The sequence below is a fragment of the Mauremys reevesii genome, linkage group 3 (genome assembly GCF_016161935.1).
Source record: "Mauremys reevesii isolate NIE-2019 linkage group 3, ASM1616193v1, whole genome shotgun sequence".
Taxonomy (NCBI): domain Eukaryota; kingdom Metazoa; phylum Chordata; order Testudines; family Geoemydidae; genus Mauremys; species Mauremys reevesii.
In genome coordinates, this window is record NC_052625.1 from 110,695,468 (window position 1) to 110,712,216 (window position 16,749).

Here is a 16,749-nt window from a genome sequence, read left to right on the forward strand (position 1 = left end):
AATTAACTAATCTGAAACACAGGCGCAGATGTTGCTACTGTTAATGTCACTTTGTTTATTTTTAATTTTTCCCCAGGACTGGCTGTAATGTAATACTTTAGAAAAAGTTACTGTTGTTGATCTCAGATCATGAATTCATCCAACCTCTGGAGTCCACGGAATGTGCAGTATTGCTTTGACTCTGTTAACAATTCATGTCCTAGAAATGTAAGGTCTACAATCAGTCTTTGGGCTATGTACATCTTCATGGTGGGAGCAATAGTGCTCACAATGGGTGGAAATATGCTTGTGATCATTTCCATCGCTCATTTCAAACAGCTTCACTCTCCAACCAACTTCCTGATCTGCTCCATGGCAACTACCGACTTTTTGCTTAGTTTCATGGTTATGCCCTACAGTATGATCAGGTCTATAGACTCATGCTGGTATTTTGGAGACCTCTTCTGCAAAATCCATACTTGTTGTGATATAATGCTCTGCACCACCTCTATTTTCCATCTGTGTTTTATCTCTGTTGACCGTTACTATGCAGTTTGTGACCCACTGCATTATGTCACCAAAATAACTATCCCTGTGATAGTGCTATTTTTATTAATTAGCTGGTCTGTCCCATTCTTATTTGCCTTTAGCCTAGTCTTTTCACAGCTGAATACTGATGGCATTGAAGTATATGTTGCTTCCATTAACTGCTGTGGTTTCTGTGCACTGATATTTAATAAGTTCTGGGGAGTGATGGCTTCTCTTATAACCTTCTTTTTCCCAGGCACAGTGATGGTGGGTATCTATGTCCACATATTTACAGTGGCAAGAAAGCATTCAAGACAAATTGCTAAAATCCCTAGTGTAATAAAATGTGTCTCTGCAATGAAAAACAAAATCTCCACAAAAAAAGAGAACAAAGCAACTAAAACTTTAAGTATAGTTATGGGGGTGTTTGTTTTTTGTTGGCTGCCTTTCTTTATTCTTACAATAGCTGATCCTTTTATTAACTTCTCAACACCTGAAGACTTGTACAATGCCTTCCTCTGGCTGGGATACTGCAATTCTACTTGTAATCCAATCATTTATGGTTTATTTTATTCTTGGTTTCGCAAAGCATTTAAAATGATTGTGACTGGTAAGATCTTCAGACCAGATTCCTCTACTCTTACTTTGTTTCCCACATATACTTAATTAACCAAGTTGGGCTTTTATGAATAGATTAGCATTAATAGATGCCTATGCTGTTTCTGGAGATCTTTTAGAACAGTTCACATAGGGCCCTCTATGTTGACAATATTTACAAGAATCTGCACTTGCTTTTGGAGTAACTCATTTGTAGCGTGTCTCTATAGGTATTGTTTAAGGATTAGCATGCTATCTTAGTGAGCTGTCTGTCTGGATGATAGGAAGTGAGAGAACAGTCTGACAAACTAGACAGTACATTTTATCCAGCTTTATTCCTGTATATACACTGATCATTTTGGCAACTACCCTACAATGTCATTTCTGTGCAAGTACCAGTTTGAGATTCCAAGTGCAGGATTTAAGTATTAATTTATCTAGTTACCCATATTTGAAAATGGACTCCCCATTGTTGTGGGCCCGATAAAGCTAGCCTTACTCCAACTGAGAGTGTATCTCTTAATTCTCAGCATGAATAAGGGTAACACAACTCAGCCCAAAATGTTTTCTCTGGCTGAATAACTGGTCTTTATCTATATACAATCTACCTAAGCCAGTCTCATATACACCAGTCAATGAGTTATTAAGTCTCTAGCAGTAAAGTGTTCTGAATGTTCATAAAGTCAGTGTTTGTTTTGGGTGTAGCTGCTGCACTTGAGAAATCACCTCCATGCATTACCAAAGTAGCTGAGGTCAGCTGAGAACCTTAGCAGTCCTGACTAACATGTGGGAGTTTGAAGGATGCCAGGGGATGTTGTGAAAGGCCAAAAGTATGACTGGGTTCAAAAAAGAACTAGATAAGTTCCTGGGGGGGATAGGTCCATCAATGGCTATTAGCCAGGATGGGCAGGGATGCAAGATTATGCTCTGAGTATCCCTAGCCTCTGTTTGCCAGAAGCTGGGATTGGACAACAGGGGATGGACCACTTGATATTGCCTGTTCTGTTCATTCTCTCTGAAGCCCCAGGCATTGACCACTGTCAGAAGACTGAATTCTGGGCTAACTGGAACATTGGTCTTATGGAGTGGGGCATTTCTGAGGAGGCGGATAGTGGTGCCTAAGTTTGTTCTCTTTTACAGTCGGATCCAAACTCCACTTGTTTATGCTGGCTCCTGCCAGAGGGACCAAGAAGACCTCTTGTGTTGAAGGGCTAATGCTAGTTCATATTTGCCATACTAATTTTATACTGCTTATGAAACAACAATGATAAGATAAAGTTTAAAATATGGGAATACATAAAGTAACTGATAACATGTCTTATATTTAAGGCCTTACTTAATTTGCGATATTGCAGAAATTGCAGATCAGCCCTGGGCGGTTAACAGCTTGGGCTCCTGCTCTCAGCCCCAGTGTCTGGTGGCCGGGACACCCACTGTCAGCCCCTTGCATTAATAGTTGCCACAAAATGTCTGGTTATCAAAACAATTAGCCGGCATAATATACTTTAGGGTTTATATTGTTCTGGAAATATTTTCTTACACAAATAGGTCTTCTCTGGCTTTTCTAAATTTCCACAATTAATAAAGGTCCATTGTTACTTTTTCAAGATTTTCCACGTCTTGTTTGTGACTCAGCCACGATTATTTGACAATTATCCCACAATTCAAGTAGGGCCTTCCTTATATTACTATACGTCTACATATTTGCCCACCAGCATATATCTGCGATGGTATTTGTTGTGTCTGTTAGAGGGTGGATAGACACTAGCGAAGTCTTAACCTGAGACTGGGTTCCCCTTTCTGGTGACTGGACTCACTATTTTTGAATCATGCACATTACTGGATCTGGGAATCAAACATGAATACTAGTTCAAAAGCAGCTTCTCTATTATGTGAGTATGGGATCCTCTCTTAGCTGAGCCAGTAGGAGCCAGAGTAGGCTTCTCTCAGTTCAAAACTATTCTGCAAATCTAACAACATTATTTACAAAAAGTGCTTTCATATTCACCATTCTATGTGGCCAGAAATCACCAATCTATTCAAGTGCCAGTGCTGACATTGTCAGCAATGGAAGGAAATGGAGATATCTGAAAGGCTTGGTAATGAGCCATGAAGTGCCTCACATTTCAAACCCAGCCCAGTTTGCTAAAACTGCTAACATCTGATGGCTCGTTCAAGAGTTTATGTGAAAAGAGTTGTACTTCCCGATTTTCTGAAAATGGCAATGAACATACAATTGTCTGTTACAGCTCCATTTTGTTTCTTAAAGCTGTCCCCTTACTCCATTTTGTTCTTCTTCTCCTCTGTGGCCGCCCCTCCCTGGCTGTTAAGTTGTTTACCAGGGCCCCTGCCCTTCTCAAAGGGAGGGCCCCCTTAAGTTGTTTAACAAAAGCCATTGCCCTTCTCAAAGGGATGGCCACTTGTGCTAGGTGGGACCACTGCCCTGTTCAAAGGGTTAGTCCTGTTATCACCTTGTTAAAACCTGGGCTTGGTGTAGGGTAGGCTCTATCCAGAGCTGCAAGACTATTGTGTTTTTAAGATCCTGGGCATGAGTCATACCTCTGGGCTCAGGACTAGTCCAAACATGTCTTGGTGGCTGCCTGCAGTTTTTTTTTCCTCTGCCTTCTCTTCTACCTGTAAGAGGGGGAGCCAATCAGAGTTACTGGTGGGAAGCTGCCAGGGTTTGCCTTTATAAACAGACATTTTTTGAACAGACTTCAGAAAGGTTCTTGCATTGCTGCCTGGTCTGATCAACCACGGGTTCTGGGGGTCCTTTCTCCGCTCTCATTTTATTTTTGAGCGTACCCCCGTTTTTGAAACCCCCCCCACGAAGAACGAATTGCTGCCTGAGAGATCTCCTGATTATCAAGATTGTACCGAGCCTTCTGATGTGCTTGCTGTTTCTGCCTCTGTTGCTGCCTTGTGGGATGGTAAGAATCCCTCTGTGAAACTTTCTATACTTTTATTTTATTATTTTAGCTGCTGGCTCTGTCTCCCCAGCACACAGACTCAAGCTAAACCTTGGTCTGTGTCCTAAAACCTCTGTTACACCCTGCCCCCTATCCTGGCTGCTGGCTCTGTCTCCCCAGCACACAGACTCAAGCTAAACCTTGGTCTGTGTCCTAAAACCTCTGTTACCCACCCCCCTATCCTGGCTGCTGGCTCTGTCTCCCCAGCACACAGACTCAAGCTAAACCTTGGTCTGCGTTTTAAAACCTCTCTCTTAAACCCCGTGGCACTCTGCCACTGAAAATAAGTTTGTGCTGCTGCTAAGTTCTGCTCCTGTGGGCTTTGCCTTGGACTGTTTTCAGCTCTATCCACTGCTGCAGTCACCCCCCCGCCCTTTGGAGCTGTGTCCTGGACACACACCACTCAGCCCTCTGGAACTATCCTTAGCATAAGGTGCACCCATTAAGTTAAGTTTAGCATTATACTTTGTAAGTTAGGCTTAGAGAATTGTTGCATTGTGTTTTAATTTGTGTAGTCTTGGTTAAGTTAGCTCATAGATAAGATTTTGCTGTGTTCTGTATAATTGTAATTGTCTGTCTTCCCACTGCAAACACACACACCCCAGCTTCTCTGTGTCTTTCTACCTTGTTACACTCTCTCTGCTGCTTAAGCTTGCAACCTGTTTGCTCTGTCTCACTAAGTTTAAATCTCTAGCATAAAACCCCATTGGTTACTTTCTTCCTTTCTGGTACCCCTCACATTCTACATTTACACCACTGTGACACATTTTTACCTGGAATTGTTTGTTATTTAACACATTTTATCCATAACTGTTAGTTGGTTATATGCTGCTGTGACACACCTTTTTACATAGAAATCGCTAGCTATCTGTTACATTCATACCTCAGTGTTAACTGATTACCCACTGTATTGTATCCTACTGTGTTGTACCTCACTATTGAAACCCCCTTACTGTTTACCAAAAAAGAAACCCCTACCCAATTGTCTACCTTAACAACCCATACCCCTCACTATTGAATTTTCCCTGTTTTTTGTATTTTCTTAATAAAGTTTATTTTGCACCCCACCCGTGTGGTAATTGTTCCCCAAGATCCCATATACTTACCTGGCAGGGACAACAATCAACACTGAAACCTTGTTTAAATGCACTAAAGAAACATTTGGGGTATAATCATCAGCTTGACGCGGCTTATGGGGTAAAGCAACGATGGCTGTCACCCACCTTTCTAAGCCAGGACTGCACAGGGGTAAGCCAGAACAGCCAGCTAGAATGGTCCCATGATACAGACCCCCTCCAAAACATCCCCTTCTTCTCCCAGCTTTCCCCGACATGTGCCCAGACCCTGGGGAGCTGGGAAGGAATGCAGTGAGGCTGGTTATACTGGCCTTTGTATAGTTAGACATGTAGGGCTTCATTAGAGATAAGAACCACAGGGAGTTGGCTGTAGCTCCCCAATCTGAAGTTGCCCATCTCCAATGCAAGTTTTTTCTGTACAGTGATATTAAGCCACTGGAGGATTGGACATAATCAATCACTGTCCCACCCGCACTGCATCCTCCCTCTCTTTAGGCCAGGCACTGTGAGGTGGGAGCAGTTGATGCAGGAGGCAGCTGTGCTACCCTTGCCAGCTTTATGCCAATGCAAAATTTCCTTGTTTAAAGGGAACTCTAGGCTGGCCACCTCCAAAGGCTTTAACGCCACTTTGTCCTGCTTACGCTTCTGGAGGACAAAGCAGACTGGAGACCCTGGTCTTTGAGTCCTTGTTATTCAGGAACTCTACCATTTTGCCCTTAATGTGCCATGCCACACAGCATGGTTGTGGCTTCTTTTTTCCCAGATTCAAAGTGACTTTTTAACATAAATTCAGTGTTTAGTTTTAATATGGAGTGTGATTTGACAGGTGCTTAAACAATGTTATAAAAACCCTGAACACAGAGCAGGACATCAGACAAAGCTCAGGGGAGAGACCTATGGAAGCTGTTTTTATTTGAGAGTTCCCATGTGAGATTCATGTTCTCTCAGCAGCAAACAGCAGCAAAACAGCAAAGGGAATCAGTGAGAGGCTATAAGGGATGTCTCATTAACAGTCTTTTTGCAGAGTATTCATAATCTTAAATGCCCATAATTAATGTGACTCTTCTTAAGAGAACTTTTCAACTAAAGCTGTTTCACATTATTATACAAAGGCCGCAAGTCCCAGGAATTGCCTGGAAAAAAAAAGAGAGAACTCAGCATGACAATCTCTCTCCCATATCTTTTGTATTTCCTCTGCTGGTCAGATTTCTGCAGTGTTCGTCCAGCTGGTTGCATCCACAGCTGATGTGGCAGCGAACAAGCAATGCGAGTGCCCTGCTAGCTCCTCCACTCCTTGTTTGGAGATTGTTTTTTGACATTGTACTATTTAAACTACATGACTAAATCATCAGCAGAGGAAAGTATTGAAAGTGCAGGAAAAATGCCCATGGATGCAATGCACTCGCAACCCCTCACCCCCATTTGCTCAATTAAGTGGGTATTTGCATACATAGATCAGGTGATGGCATATCCACGGGCATATCACAAAAACTGTGTAATGTTCTCTTAGGTATTTTGCAGATGTGTGCACATTTCTGTGGGTACAACAGCTGAGTGACTTTTTGAAAAACTGACACAAAATGGTCTATACTGACTGCACTGGAAATCAAAAGCTGCTGTTCGTTCAATCACACACAAGATATATATAAGATAGGGGGAGTATTCTGATGGAGTTACTGGTACATGTGGATTGGAATGAATTCCTTGCATATTGAGACGATAATGGAGATGGCAAAAAAAAAGGACTAAAATCCAGCAATGAAAATCCTGAAATTATGGGAAACTGATTGCATGGGATATATGCCCACTTCATCCTAATAGATAATCCCTACTCAGTGTTGCAGAGGATGATGAAAGACTCCTAGATAGGCCACAGATGGTTATTAGGCCTTGTCTGCACTACACAGTTTTGTCGACAAAAGTCAGGTTTCATTGACAAAACAGTGGAGATGTACATACTACAATGCTCCTTCTGCTGATAAAACTTTCCTGCTTCCTTGCTGACAAAGTAAAACCACCACAACGTGTGGTGTAGAGCTTTTTGTGGCAAAGTTATATCGACAAATTGTGAGTGTAGACACCGCACTTGGTTATGTCACTGTAAATGGCCTCCAGGAGGTATTGCACAACGCCCATCCTGACAGGGGTGTGCACAAGACTGGGGCAAGCAGGGGCACACACACACACACATACCGTAATCATTGGGCACACATAACTTCTCCCGCCCTGGGGCTGCAGAGGTAGGGAAGAGCAAACTTCTGTCAGGGTGGAGGGAAGAGCGAGGTCCTACCCAGGGCGGGGTGGGGAGGGAAGTTAGAGTGAGTTCCTGCCAGTGCCAGGGCATGGGGGAGGGAAGAGGGAGCTCCTGCCAGGGCTGGGGCTGGGGCAGAGGTGGCAGGGGAGGGGAGAGCGAGCTCCTGCTGGGGTGAGGGAAAGACTGTGTTCCTGCCAGGCCGATGAGGGGTGGGAGTGGGCAGTGAGTGCCTCCTGGGACCAGGTGGGGAGCGGGGAGAGTGAGCTCCTCGGGGTGGTATAGACTCCGTGTGGTATCTACACTGACACTTGGTTGATATAACTTTGCCACTAAAAGCTCTATACCACTCCCAAGCTAACCCATTATATGTCCCTGGACTCAGTAGGCTGGGTTGAGCAGCACTTCCAAGCTGTCACCCTCATATGCCCTTGCATTCAGCAGGCTGGGTCGAACAGCACCTCCAAGCTTTACCCTCATATGCCATGGGCACCGCACTGGAATAGAACACGCGTGAGCAGGCTGGGTCGAGCAGCACTTTCAATCTGCCACATTTATATAGCCCAAGTTCAGCATGTCCCTATCCCCTCTGTCACGTCACAATTGTTCTGGTAGTAACCCATTTGATGAGAAAACCCCACAGGATATTTGGGCGCTGTAGGGATCTTTAGCTTAGGCACGAGGAGTGTTGCTGCAGAGTGAATGAGGAAGCCAAAAAACACTCACGAGAGAGAACGAGAAGCAACCAGCTTAACCATGAAAGTTATTTATTGCCAGTCCATGAAGCTTGAATCGATCGGGGGTTCCAGGTGGTGGTGGTGGTAGCTGAGCATCCAGAGTGTTGGAGACAGACAGAGCCCCCAGCATGATCAGTCAGGAAAAGATAAAGTCCAAATGGAACTGAAGCAGATTTTGGATCCAGGCATCAGAGCACTTACTTGAGCGTGGGTAGGGGGTTTTGTAGGGAAAGAACAATGGTTCAAGGGAGAACACTAGATTTGTTTATGGGTAAACAAATGGCTCAAAGGCATATATCAAAGTTGTTTTGTTCAGGCTAGACAATAGGAACTGCTCATTCCTGGCTATGGGCGGTGTTCCTTCAAGGAAACTCACAGTGCATTTAGGCAGCTTCAGTATTTTGGATACCAATAAAGGATTTATTACTAGAATTGGTCTGATAACCACTGAGTTGGGTGTGTGCAGGCAGGTTCATTAACATCTGGAGCAGAGATCCCCCCCCATCATGCAGTGCTTCCCTGCTTTTCTGGTCCCAGAGTTCCATGCAGTTCTTGCTGTCCAGTCTGTATGCTAATAGAGATGCCTCCCTGTCCCAGCTTCAATGCAAATGAGGCTAGGGGAGTTTCCTTAATCCTGTCACCCTTGTTTGGAGGGGTTTAGGTGTATCTTTCACCGCCTTTTCATTGCTTTTTGTAAGTCTTTCTTCTGATTGGCTTTGCTCAAGCAGAGGCTGGGGCAGGGGGAGTCTTTTGTGAGTCAGACAGGCTGGACGCTGCACTCTGGTTCCCCAAGAACACAGAGCTCATAGGTAACATCAGGCAGAGTTTGTGTACAATGGTTTGTATATAAAGTTTGTGTACAAAGTAGAACAGACTACTATGAGACAAGAACTTTTTTCCCCCAAACTTTTTCCCCCACCCAGAGCAACCCACACCTTCCCACAACCCAGCAGCCCTGGATTTGACACACCAAACATGTCAGACCCAAGATAACCTAAAAGTTCCCCTGGGGAATGCCAAGAACAGCTACAAACAATGTGTGGATTATCAACGATAGAAGACGCCCTCCCTCTTGGTAAGCCAGAAGGTATGGCACTTGATGAAAAACCTACACAAGAACAGGCCGTTTCATAAATTGGGCTATGAGTTCCTTGGCAACTATCAAGTTTCCTGGCAAATTAACCCAATTATCTTTGAACATGAATTACTTCATTCTCTCCATATACACCCAGTTTTCCATATAGCACTCCTGAAGTCCCACATTCCCTCACTACTCCCAACCACCATCACACCCTCCACATGGAAAACCCAAACCATTACCCACGTATATGAAGAGGAGGGGGTGATGTAAGAGATTACAAGCCTCAAACACCAGGGCTCAGACTGTGCCCGCCGCCCCCAAGCCGCTCAGTTGAACCAGTGGAGAGGAGGTCCAGCCAAGCTCTAGCTCACAAAGGCCTTGTCCACAAAGCTCATGATTAGTGGAGTCATCCTGTCCCACTGATTGGCTGGTTTGCACTACTTGAACCATAAAGAGGCACAGGAAGTTGTCTGAGTAAGCAGGTGAATTCCTAGATGACTGATACTATAGACTCTATCTACTTCCTTATTCCTAAACCCCATCTTCCTGCCTGTCCCCCTTATCCCACTCTCCCATCTGCCTCACTCCACATCCCTGCTTCTACATCTTACCCCTGACACTAACTCCAGCTTCGACTCCTGGCTTGACTCCTGACTCCGACTCCATTTTTTTCAGTGAATTTTTTATACAGAACAGACACTTTCATAATGTTGCAAAAACACAACTGGAAAACTTTAAATGCCATTGGAAAAATTGTCCAAGGCCTTAGCCTTAAAGTCTTTATGAAGAAGGCTTTTTGGAACTTTTTCTCTCCTTAGGGTAGATGACCTATCATTACTTTTTGGTTTCTGCATTGGAATGGGTATATCAGTTTAGAAACAACAGGCTCCAACTTCAGTGTAATCCCCTCTTAAAGATCCACAACAAAGATGTGCCTCTCACCTTTGCTATAGCAATCTCTCTGTGGTACCTCCGCACCTCTTTTCCCATCTTTTTTTTTTTTTTTTTTTTGGCTCTGGCACACAGTGCATTTGGAAAACACTTGGCAGGAGCAGAGGGAATGAGAGGCAAGGGAACATCAAGGGAGTGGGAGATGGGTTCTGGTGAAGAAACGCCATATGCAATTGAAGGCGCATTAATGAGGTGACCAGAAGTAAGGAGGAAGAGTGGTAAAGGGCAAAGATCTTGTTTAGGGAGCTCATAAAGAACCTAAAGCTACAGGCCAAGGAAACAGATATTGTGAGGAGAGTCCAGGTGAGAAAGGGTATTTTCGGGAGTCTGTGACAGATTTGTGGGTAGTCATGGAGCCATGAATTTGTCATGAAGTGGAGGAGGGAGAGATTTGTGGATATGAAGGGTTTAGTCTGGGAGCCAGGACCCTGTTTTAAAATTCACAGCTATGTTGTGGGGAGCCTGGAGCACATATCTGGATAGTCTTGGAGGGATTGTCCAGGGTCACATTAAACCAGGCTATATTGTGGTACTGGGAACTTACTCTGAGTCAGAGAAAACCAAGAGACTGTCAGAATGTCTATGGGGAGGGAAGGTTATAATAATCACCTTTTCTGGGTGATGAGAAAATCTCAATTTGCCAGGAACTTGTGAGTTTGAGGGCAAGGCATGCTCTCACTGGGAAATATGGAAGATCCTAATGCATTGTGATTTGTTGCTTGGATTTTGGGGTAAAAGGAATGGACATTGGGAGCCTGTTTGTCAGGAACTCATTGTGGGATTGAGGCCAGGTCAGGATCTCACAGGGAAATATGGAAGATCCTGGGGTGTTGTGATTTGTTGCTTGGTTTTTGGGACCCTATTAGCACATGGTGGAAGGAAAAGTCAAAGGAGGGCTGGAATCTGCAGGAATGAGTGGGGATGGAGGGATGTTACAAGAAGACATGGTCGTGAGCTATTAATACCCTTCCAAGTGAAAGCCACAGGCAAAGAGGTTCATAGGCATCCTCTTAAAGAGGTCTATAGATTTTATGGGCAAGTGAGCATGTGTGTTTTTAAGACTCATTGTTCTTTAAAATAAGTGATGTTCTATTGTACAAATAATGCTTTGGGTATTCCCTCAGGCATATTATTCATCTGAAGGACTCATCTCTCCATCTGGATTATTTAAGGCATTGATTACAATAACAACAAAGGAGCAACTGCGGGAGTAAAAAGAGAATGCAGGCAGAAGTCCAGCAACAGAGTGAGGGCCACCCAGTTTATTGCCCCCAATGCAGCATGTATGATTACCTGCCCTATGGGCGGGTGGCGTATGTGTGCATTCGGTGCAAGGAGCTCCTGGCTCTCAGAGACCATATACAGGCTTTGGAGACTAGGGTAGCTGAGCTGAAGGAACTAAGGGAGAGAGAGAGAGGTATATAGATGGGATTTTCAGGGACACAGTTGAATGGTCCCAACTCTGGTCTGACAGCCTCTGTGCTGTTGAGGAGGATGAAAGCCTCATGGAAGGAGAACATCCAACTGGAGCAGAGGAAACAATCCCATAGTTGGGGCCCTCCTTCCAGATGATGTTGTGGTATCGTCTCGCACTGAGGATACCTCTCTGGGGGAGTGAACTCCAGTTATTAGGAAGAGGCAGGTATTAGTAATGGGCGATTCGAGCATTAGAAACATAGATAGCTGGGTTTGTGATGACCGGGAGAACCACATGGTGACTTGCCTGCCTGGTGCGAAGGTTGCAGATCTCTTGAGACATCTAGATAGGATTATGTGTAGTGCTGGGGAGGAGCCGGTGGTCATGGTACATATAGGTATCAATGACATAGGGAAGGATAGGAGAGAGGTCCTGGAGGCCAAATGTAGGCTGCTAGGTAAGAGATTAAAGTCTAGGATCTTCATGGTAGCATTCTCTGAAATGCTTCCAGTTCCATGCGCAGGGCCAGTTAGATAGGCAGAACTGCACGGTCTCAATGCTTGGATGAGACGATGGTGTAGGGAGGAGGGGTTTAGATTTATTAGGAACTGAGGAAACTTTTGGGAAAGGGGGATCCTATACAGGAAGGATGGGCTCCACCTAAACCAAAATGGAACCAGATTGCTGGCACTTAAATTTAAAAAGGTCGTATAGCAGTTTTTAAACTAAAGGTTGTGGGAAAGCCAACAGGTGTGGAGGAGCATGTGGTTCAGACAGAGACATCCTGAGGAGGATCTACTAATGGGTAGATCCTTTTTTTTAACTACAGAAAGATAGATTTTAAGTGATTGTAAGTGATAGCAAACAGATCAAAGCAGATTACCTACCAAAAAAACAAAGCCGCAAACTAAGCCTAATGTAGTAGATAGGATTTGAATTAGACATGCCAAACCTGTGGGAAAAAACCAACAGATATTTGGCTTGTTTTTAGCTTCATTGGTGTGTTAGTTGCTTGTTGGCTAGTTTTTGGCTTGTAGCTTGTTGCTTCTCTTTTTTGATCGGCTCCCAGCAAGCAGGGGCATGGCGGGGTTAGCAAGGGCAAAGTGGGAAGAGAGTCAGGGGTGCACAGCGGGCCCAGAACAGTCCCAGTTTGCATGCAAGGGGGATCTAGTCACATAGAGTGTTGGGGTTCTTAGGGATTGGCTTGTTTTGAAATGGGATTAGCTTGATTTTTGGTTTATTGTGAAAGTCGGGTGCTTATTTACCACGTGAAAGTTGGCAACTGTGGTTTGAATTAGCAATATTTCACCCTGACGGATGATACAAGCAGGCTTGCAGATTCTTAAGGCACAGGCTGCAATTGCTGTGCAGTGTGAGTTCCCCTCCCCCATTCCAAGTCCTTTGTCTTCCAGAGGTTCTTTCAGGTGTTAAGTTGTGGGGAGAATGAAGACAAATCATGATGTCACTCTCAATGTTATATAGTCTCTCCATATGGTGGGAACCCTTTGTTTTGAGCTAATTTCCCAGGCAGTTTGTGGAAAAATACGAGTACCAAACTGGAGTTTAGTGTCATGTGGTCTGGTCACATGCCCTTGCATATCATGCTGAGTCATAACAGCCATTACTCATAGGCTGGCTGAAATGCTCCCAGGTGAGATAAACCTTTTCCATGGGCCCCCGGCCTTTCCTGATGGACCATTAGCACTGTCTAGCTTCTTCATTGTTGTACCTCAAAGGCTAGCTGAGGGTGTTTTAAACTTCACAACATCTTTCAGTGACAAATACAGAGCAAAACTTTAAAACTTCACATACAATGATAAAACATACAATCCAACAGGTTGTTAATGTTCAACGGATCAAGAATTTTAGAGTGATACCTTATAAGGCATACTTAGTACAAGATGCCACATAATTATATCATAATCATATTACATTGGTGAATATGAGGTGGAGAGTGTCACATCCCTGTTGAAAGCAGAGTCGTTTATTGGGAGTGTGGAAGAGCTGGAGAAGGTGTTGCCAGCTGGTAAGGAAGAAATGAGCTCTGTCCAGAAGCTCGGTGCTAATGAAGTGGTGTCCACTCCATTGTGCTATGAACGCTTCACCCCTTTCGCGTCCAGCTGGCCATCTACATGGGGAATCTGATGATGGTGATTGCAGTCTCCCACTTCAAAACCCTACATACCCCCACCAACTTCTTACTACACTCCCAGGCCATTGCAGATCTCCTCCTGGGGTTAACAGAGCTGCTGGTATTTTGGAGATGACTTTTGTAGGCTGCATACCTTTCTGGACACTGTCTTTTGTTTGACCTCTATATTTCCATTGATCGTCACTATGCTATCTGTGATCCTTTGCTCTACCCCACTAAATTTACCATAAGATTGGCTTGTGTTTATATAGTGATAGGATGGAGGTTCCCCATGGTTTATACTTTTTTCTTGCTTTATACCAATGCAACTGAGGAAGGCTTGGGCCATTACAAGACATACCCTGTGTTGGTAGATGTCGGCTGCTGTTCAACAAATTCTCTTCTTCTTCCCCTGCCTCATAATGATAACTTTGTATGTGAAAATATTTATTGTGGCAAACAGACAAGCTAGACAGATAAGTCGCATGAACAAGAGTGCTGGATCTAGGCTACACTTAGGAGCATCAAAGAGGGAAAGAAAGGCAGCTAAAACACTTGGTACAGCTGTAGGAATATACCTCCTGTGCAGGTTGCCCTTTACTATAGACACCATGCTGGACTGTATTCTAGATTTCATTACCCCACCAGTTCTTATCTGGTTTGCTTACTTTAATTCAGTTTGCAGTCCCTTGTTGTATGTGCTACTGCTGGTTCAGGAAGGCAGTGAAACTAGTTTTAACTCTCAATATCTTTGGTTCTAAGACATCTACCACAGACTTGTACCAGGAATGACCAGAGCTTTTAGCTAACACTGTATGCGAACATAGCTCACAACCATAAACATGGCTCCCAGGAGGAGACCCTTTCTTTTTGTATTAAAGTGGTAAGAAATTACAAGAACTACTGAGACAACGATAAGAAATAAAAACTCTGGGAAATGTTACTGACACAGATTATTTCTGCCCAATGAAAGGGTGAGGTTTTCAAAGCAACCTACAGTGTTGGGATGCCCAATTCATCTAATTTTATTTAGGCATCTTTGAAAATCTGAGCCAAAATCCTGAAAGACAACAACAGAAAAAGTCTAGGAAATATTGAACTACAAATCATCAAAACAGTTCTCATAATGGTTACTGGAACATTCAGTTAGCTGCCATTATTCAACTCAATCTTCATTTTTCTCAAAGCAGTTAGATCTGACAGACCCCTAACTTGACAATACAGCCTTGTCATTTACCTTCCAGAACAATCATAACTGCATCTAAATTGTAAAAGCCTTTTGTTTTATAGAGTTGGTAAACTTTTAAAGCTCTAATATTATCAGTAGACTGCTCTGAATGTACTTACCAGAAATTTTTCTAAAAATCTGTTAAATATAGTAAAATCTCTTTTACAAAAATAAATGAGCAACTAAGTAATGACTTAAGTATTTTTTCTACTTGTTTTCAATTGTTTATTTAGTTGTATATAAACACATTGTTGATATGAAAACTGGTAAAAATTTTAAGTCTGCAGAATTTTTTTAAAATTTAATTGAGACTTAATTATTATAATTTAACATCTATATTGCAATAGAACATAGAGACCTCTCAGACAGGTTAGGGTCCCATCAACACTAGACAATAAGGGTTTACCCCCATGGAAAATATCAATGAAAATGAAAAATCATTCATTTTGGTTGAAAGATGTTTGGGTTCTTTGCTACTTTAATGCCTCCTGGGCGCTCTAGTTCAAGTGCCTCAGGCCCCATTCTCCTCTATAGGCTGCGCTCCCTCGTTAGACTACATCTTCTGTGATGTGTGTACCACAGTCTCCCCTCTGGCTGAGTGGAGGTTATATAGCATGAGAGTTCCATGGCCATGGTGCATTATGAGAGATGAAGTCTGGCGGTGGAAATTGGAATGGAGTGTGGAGAGAGGAGAATTGGAGTGTCAGGCACTCTAATTACAATTCCCATGAGACCCTGTGGCAGCATTTCAGACCTGAAATATTTTGGGTTTGGGATGAAATATTTTGGTTTGTGCCCATTCAGTTTTTGGATGAGAAATTGGAAATTTCCATTGAAAACAGACACTTATTGCAATATGTGTGTGTGTGTGTGTGTGTGTGTTTAGCCAAAAACCCAGTTTTCCAATGAAAAACAGTTTTGACAGAACATTTTCAACAGCCCTACTCAGCAGAGTAAATGACAGCCCCCGTCCTAGAAACTTTCTAAGGTAAAAGACCTTCCATGTCTTTATATTTAACATATTGAAGTAGAGGTAAAGTTCATCCTCCCATTTCCAAGATGGCTGTAAACCAAATCAAATAATATCCTCACTTGGATGTTTGTGCATAATTTTTTTCTGCTGCAGCAGCAGAATGAAGAGTTACAGAGATTTAACTCTCTACAGTAAATCTCTGTAACTCTTCCAAAGCAAATACATGATTGGAGACTTGTGAACTCCTCAGAGACAGCTCCAGGTCTTCTGTGCTGTATATATACTAGCAGCAACCCAGTTAATCTAAGAAAAGAGGAAAAAAACCAAATCCATTTTTATTGAGCATTGCCACAAAGGAGTCATATGGAGAAAAAAAATAAGCAAATGAGCTTTGAAATTTAATAAGAAAAATCAGATTTATACACACTTTACAGGTAAGCTGTAAAACTATTAATTGTTTGAATCAGAAGATTTTCTATCTGAAATTAAAGACTAAAAACAAAAGCAAAAGTCACAGCCAAAAATGTTTTCAGTGAAGAGATGAAATACAGAGAGAGATCAGGTAAAACAACTTCTACTCCAATGTAATGATATACTCAGCTGCATTTTGTAAAGTACTAGAAGAATTGCAATTTGTTTTGATTTTCCAGTCTCAATAGTGGAATGACTGTATGACAGAGTTTTCTAATGATTCTTTCAGAGGACATGTTTGTCTCTGTATGATAAAAATAATTTGAACCACTATGTAGAATAAAGAAATCAATTGAATCTGAAAAAGTTTGGCAAGATCATTTAGAAACTGACTAGAGAAAGACAGCTGGATCATCTTCA

General features: G+C 43.0%; 1 protein-coding gene and 1 pseudogene across 1 annotated transcript; both read left to right on the forward strand.

Annotated features, from left to right (window-relative positions):
- The first annotated feature begins 126 nt into the window (after positions 1–126).
- Positions 127–1,173, forward strand: LOC120401397 (trace amine-associated receptor 4-like). The gene has a single exon (XM_039531332.1). The coding sequence runs from the start codon at positions 130–132 to the stop codon at positions 1,171–1,173; it is 1,044 nt and encodes a 347-aa protein (XP_039387266.1). The 5' UTR covers positions 127–129.
- A 12,450-nt stretch (positions 1,174–13,623) lies between these two features.
- LOC120401252 lies at positions 13,624–14,509 on the forward strand (annotated as a pseudogene).
- Positions 14,510–16,749: the final 2,240 nt, after the last annotated feature.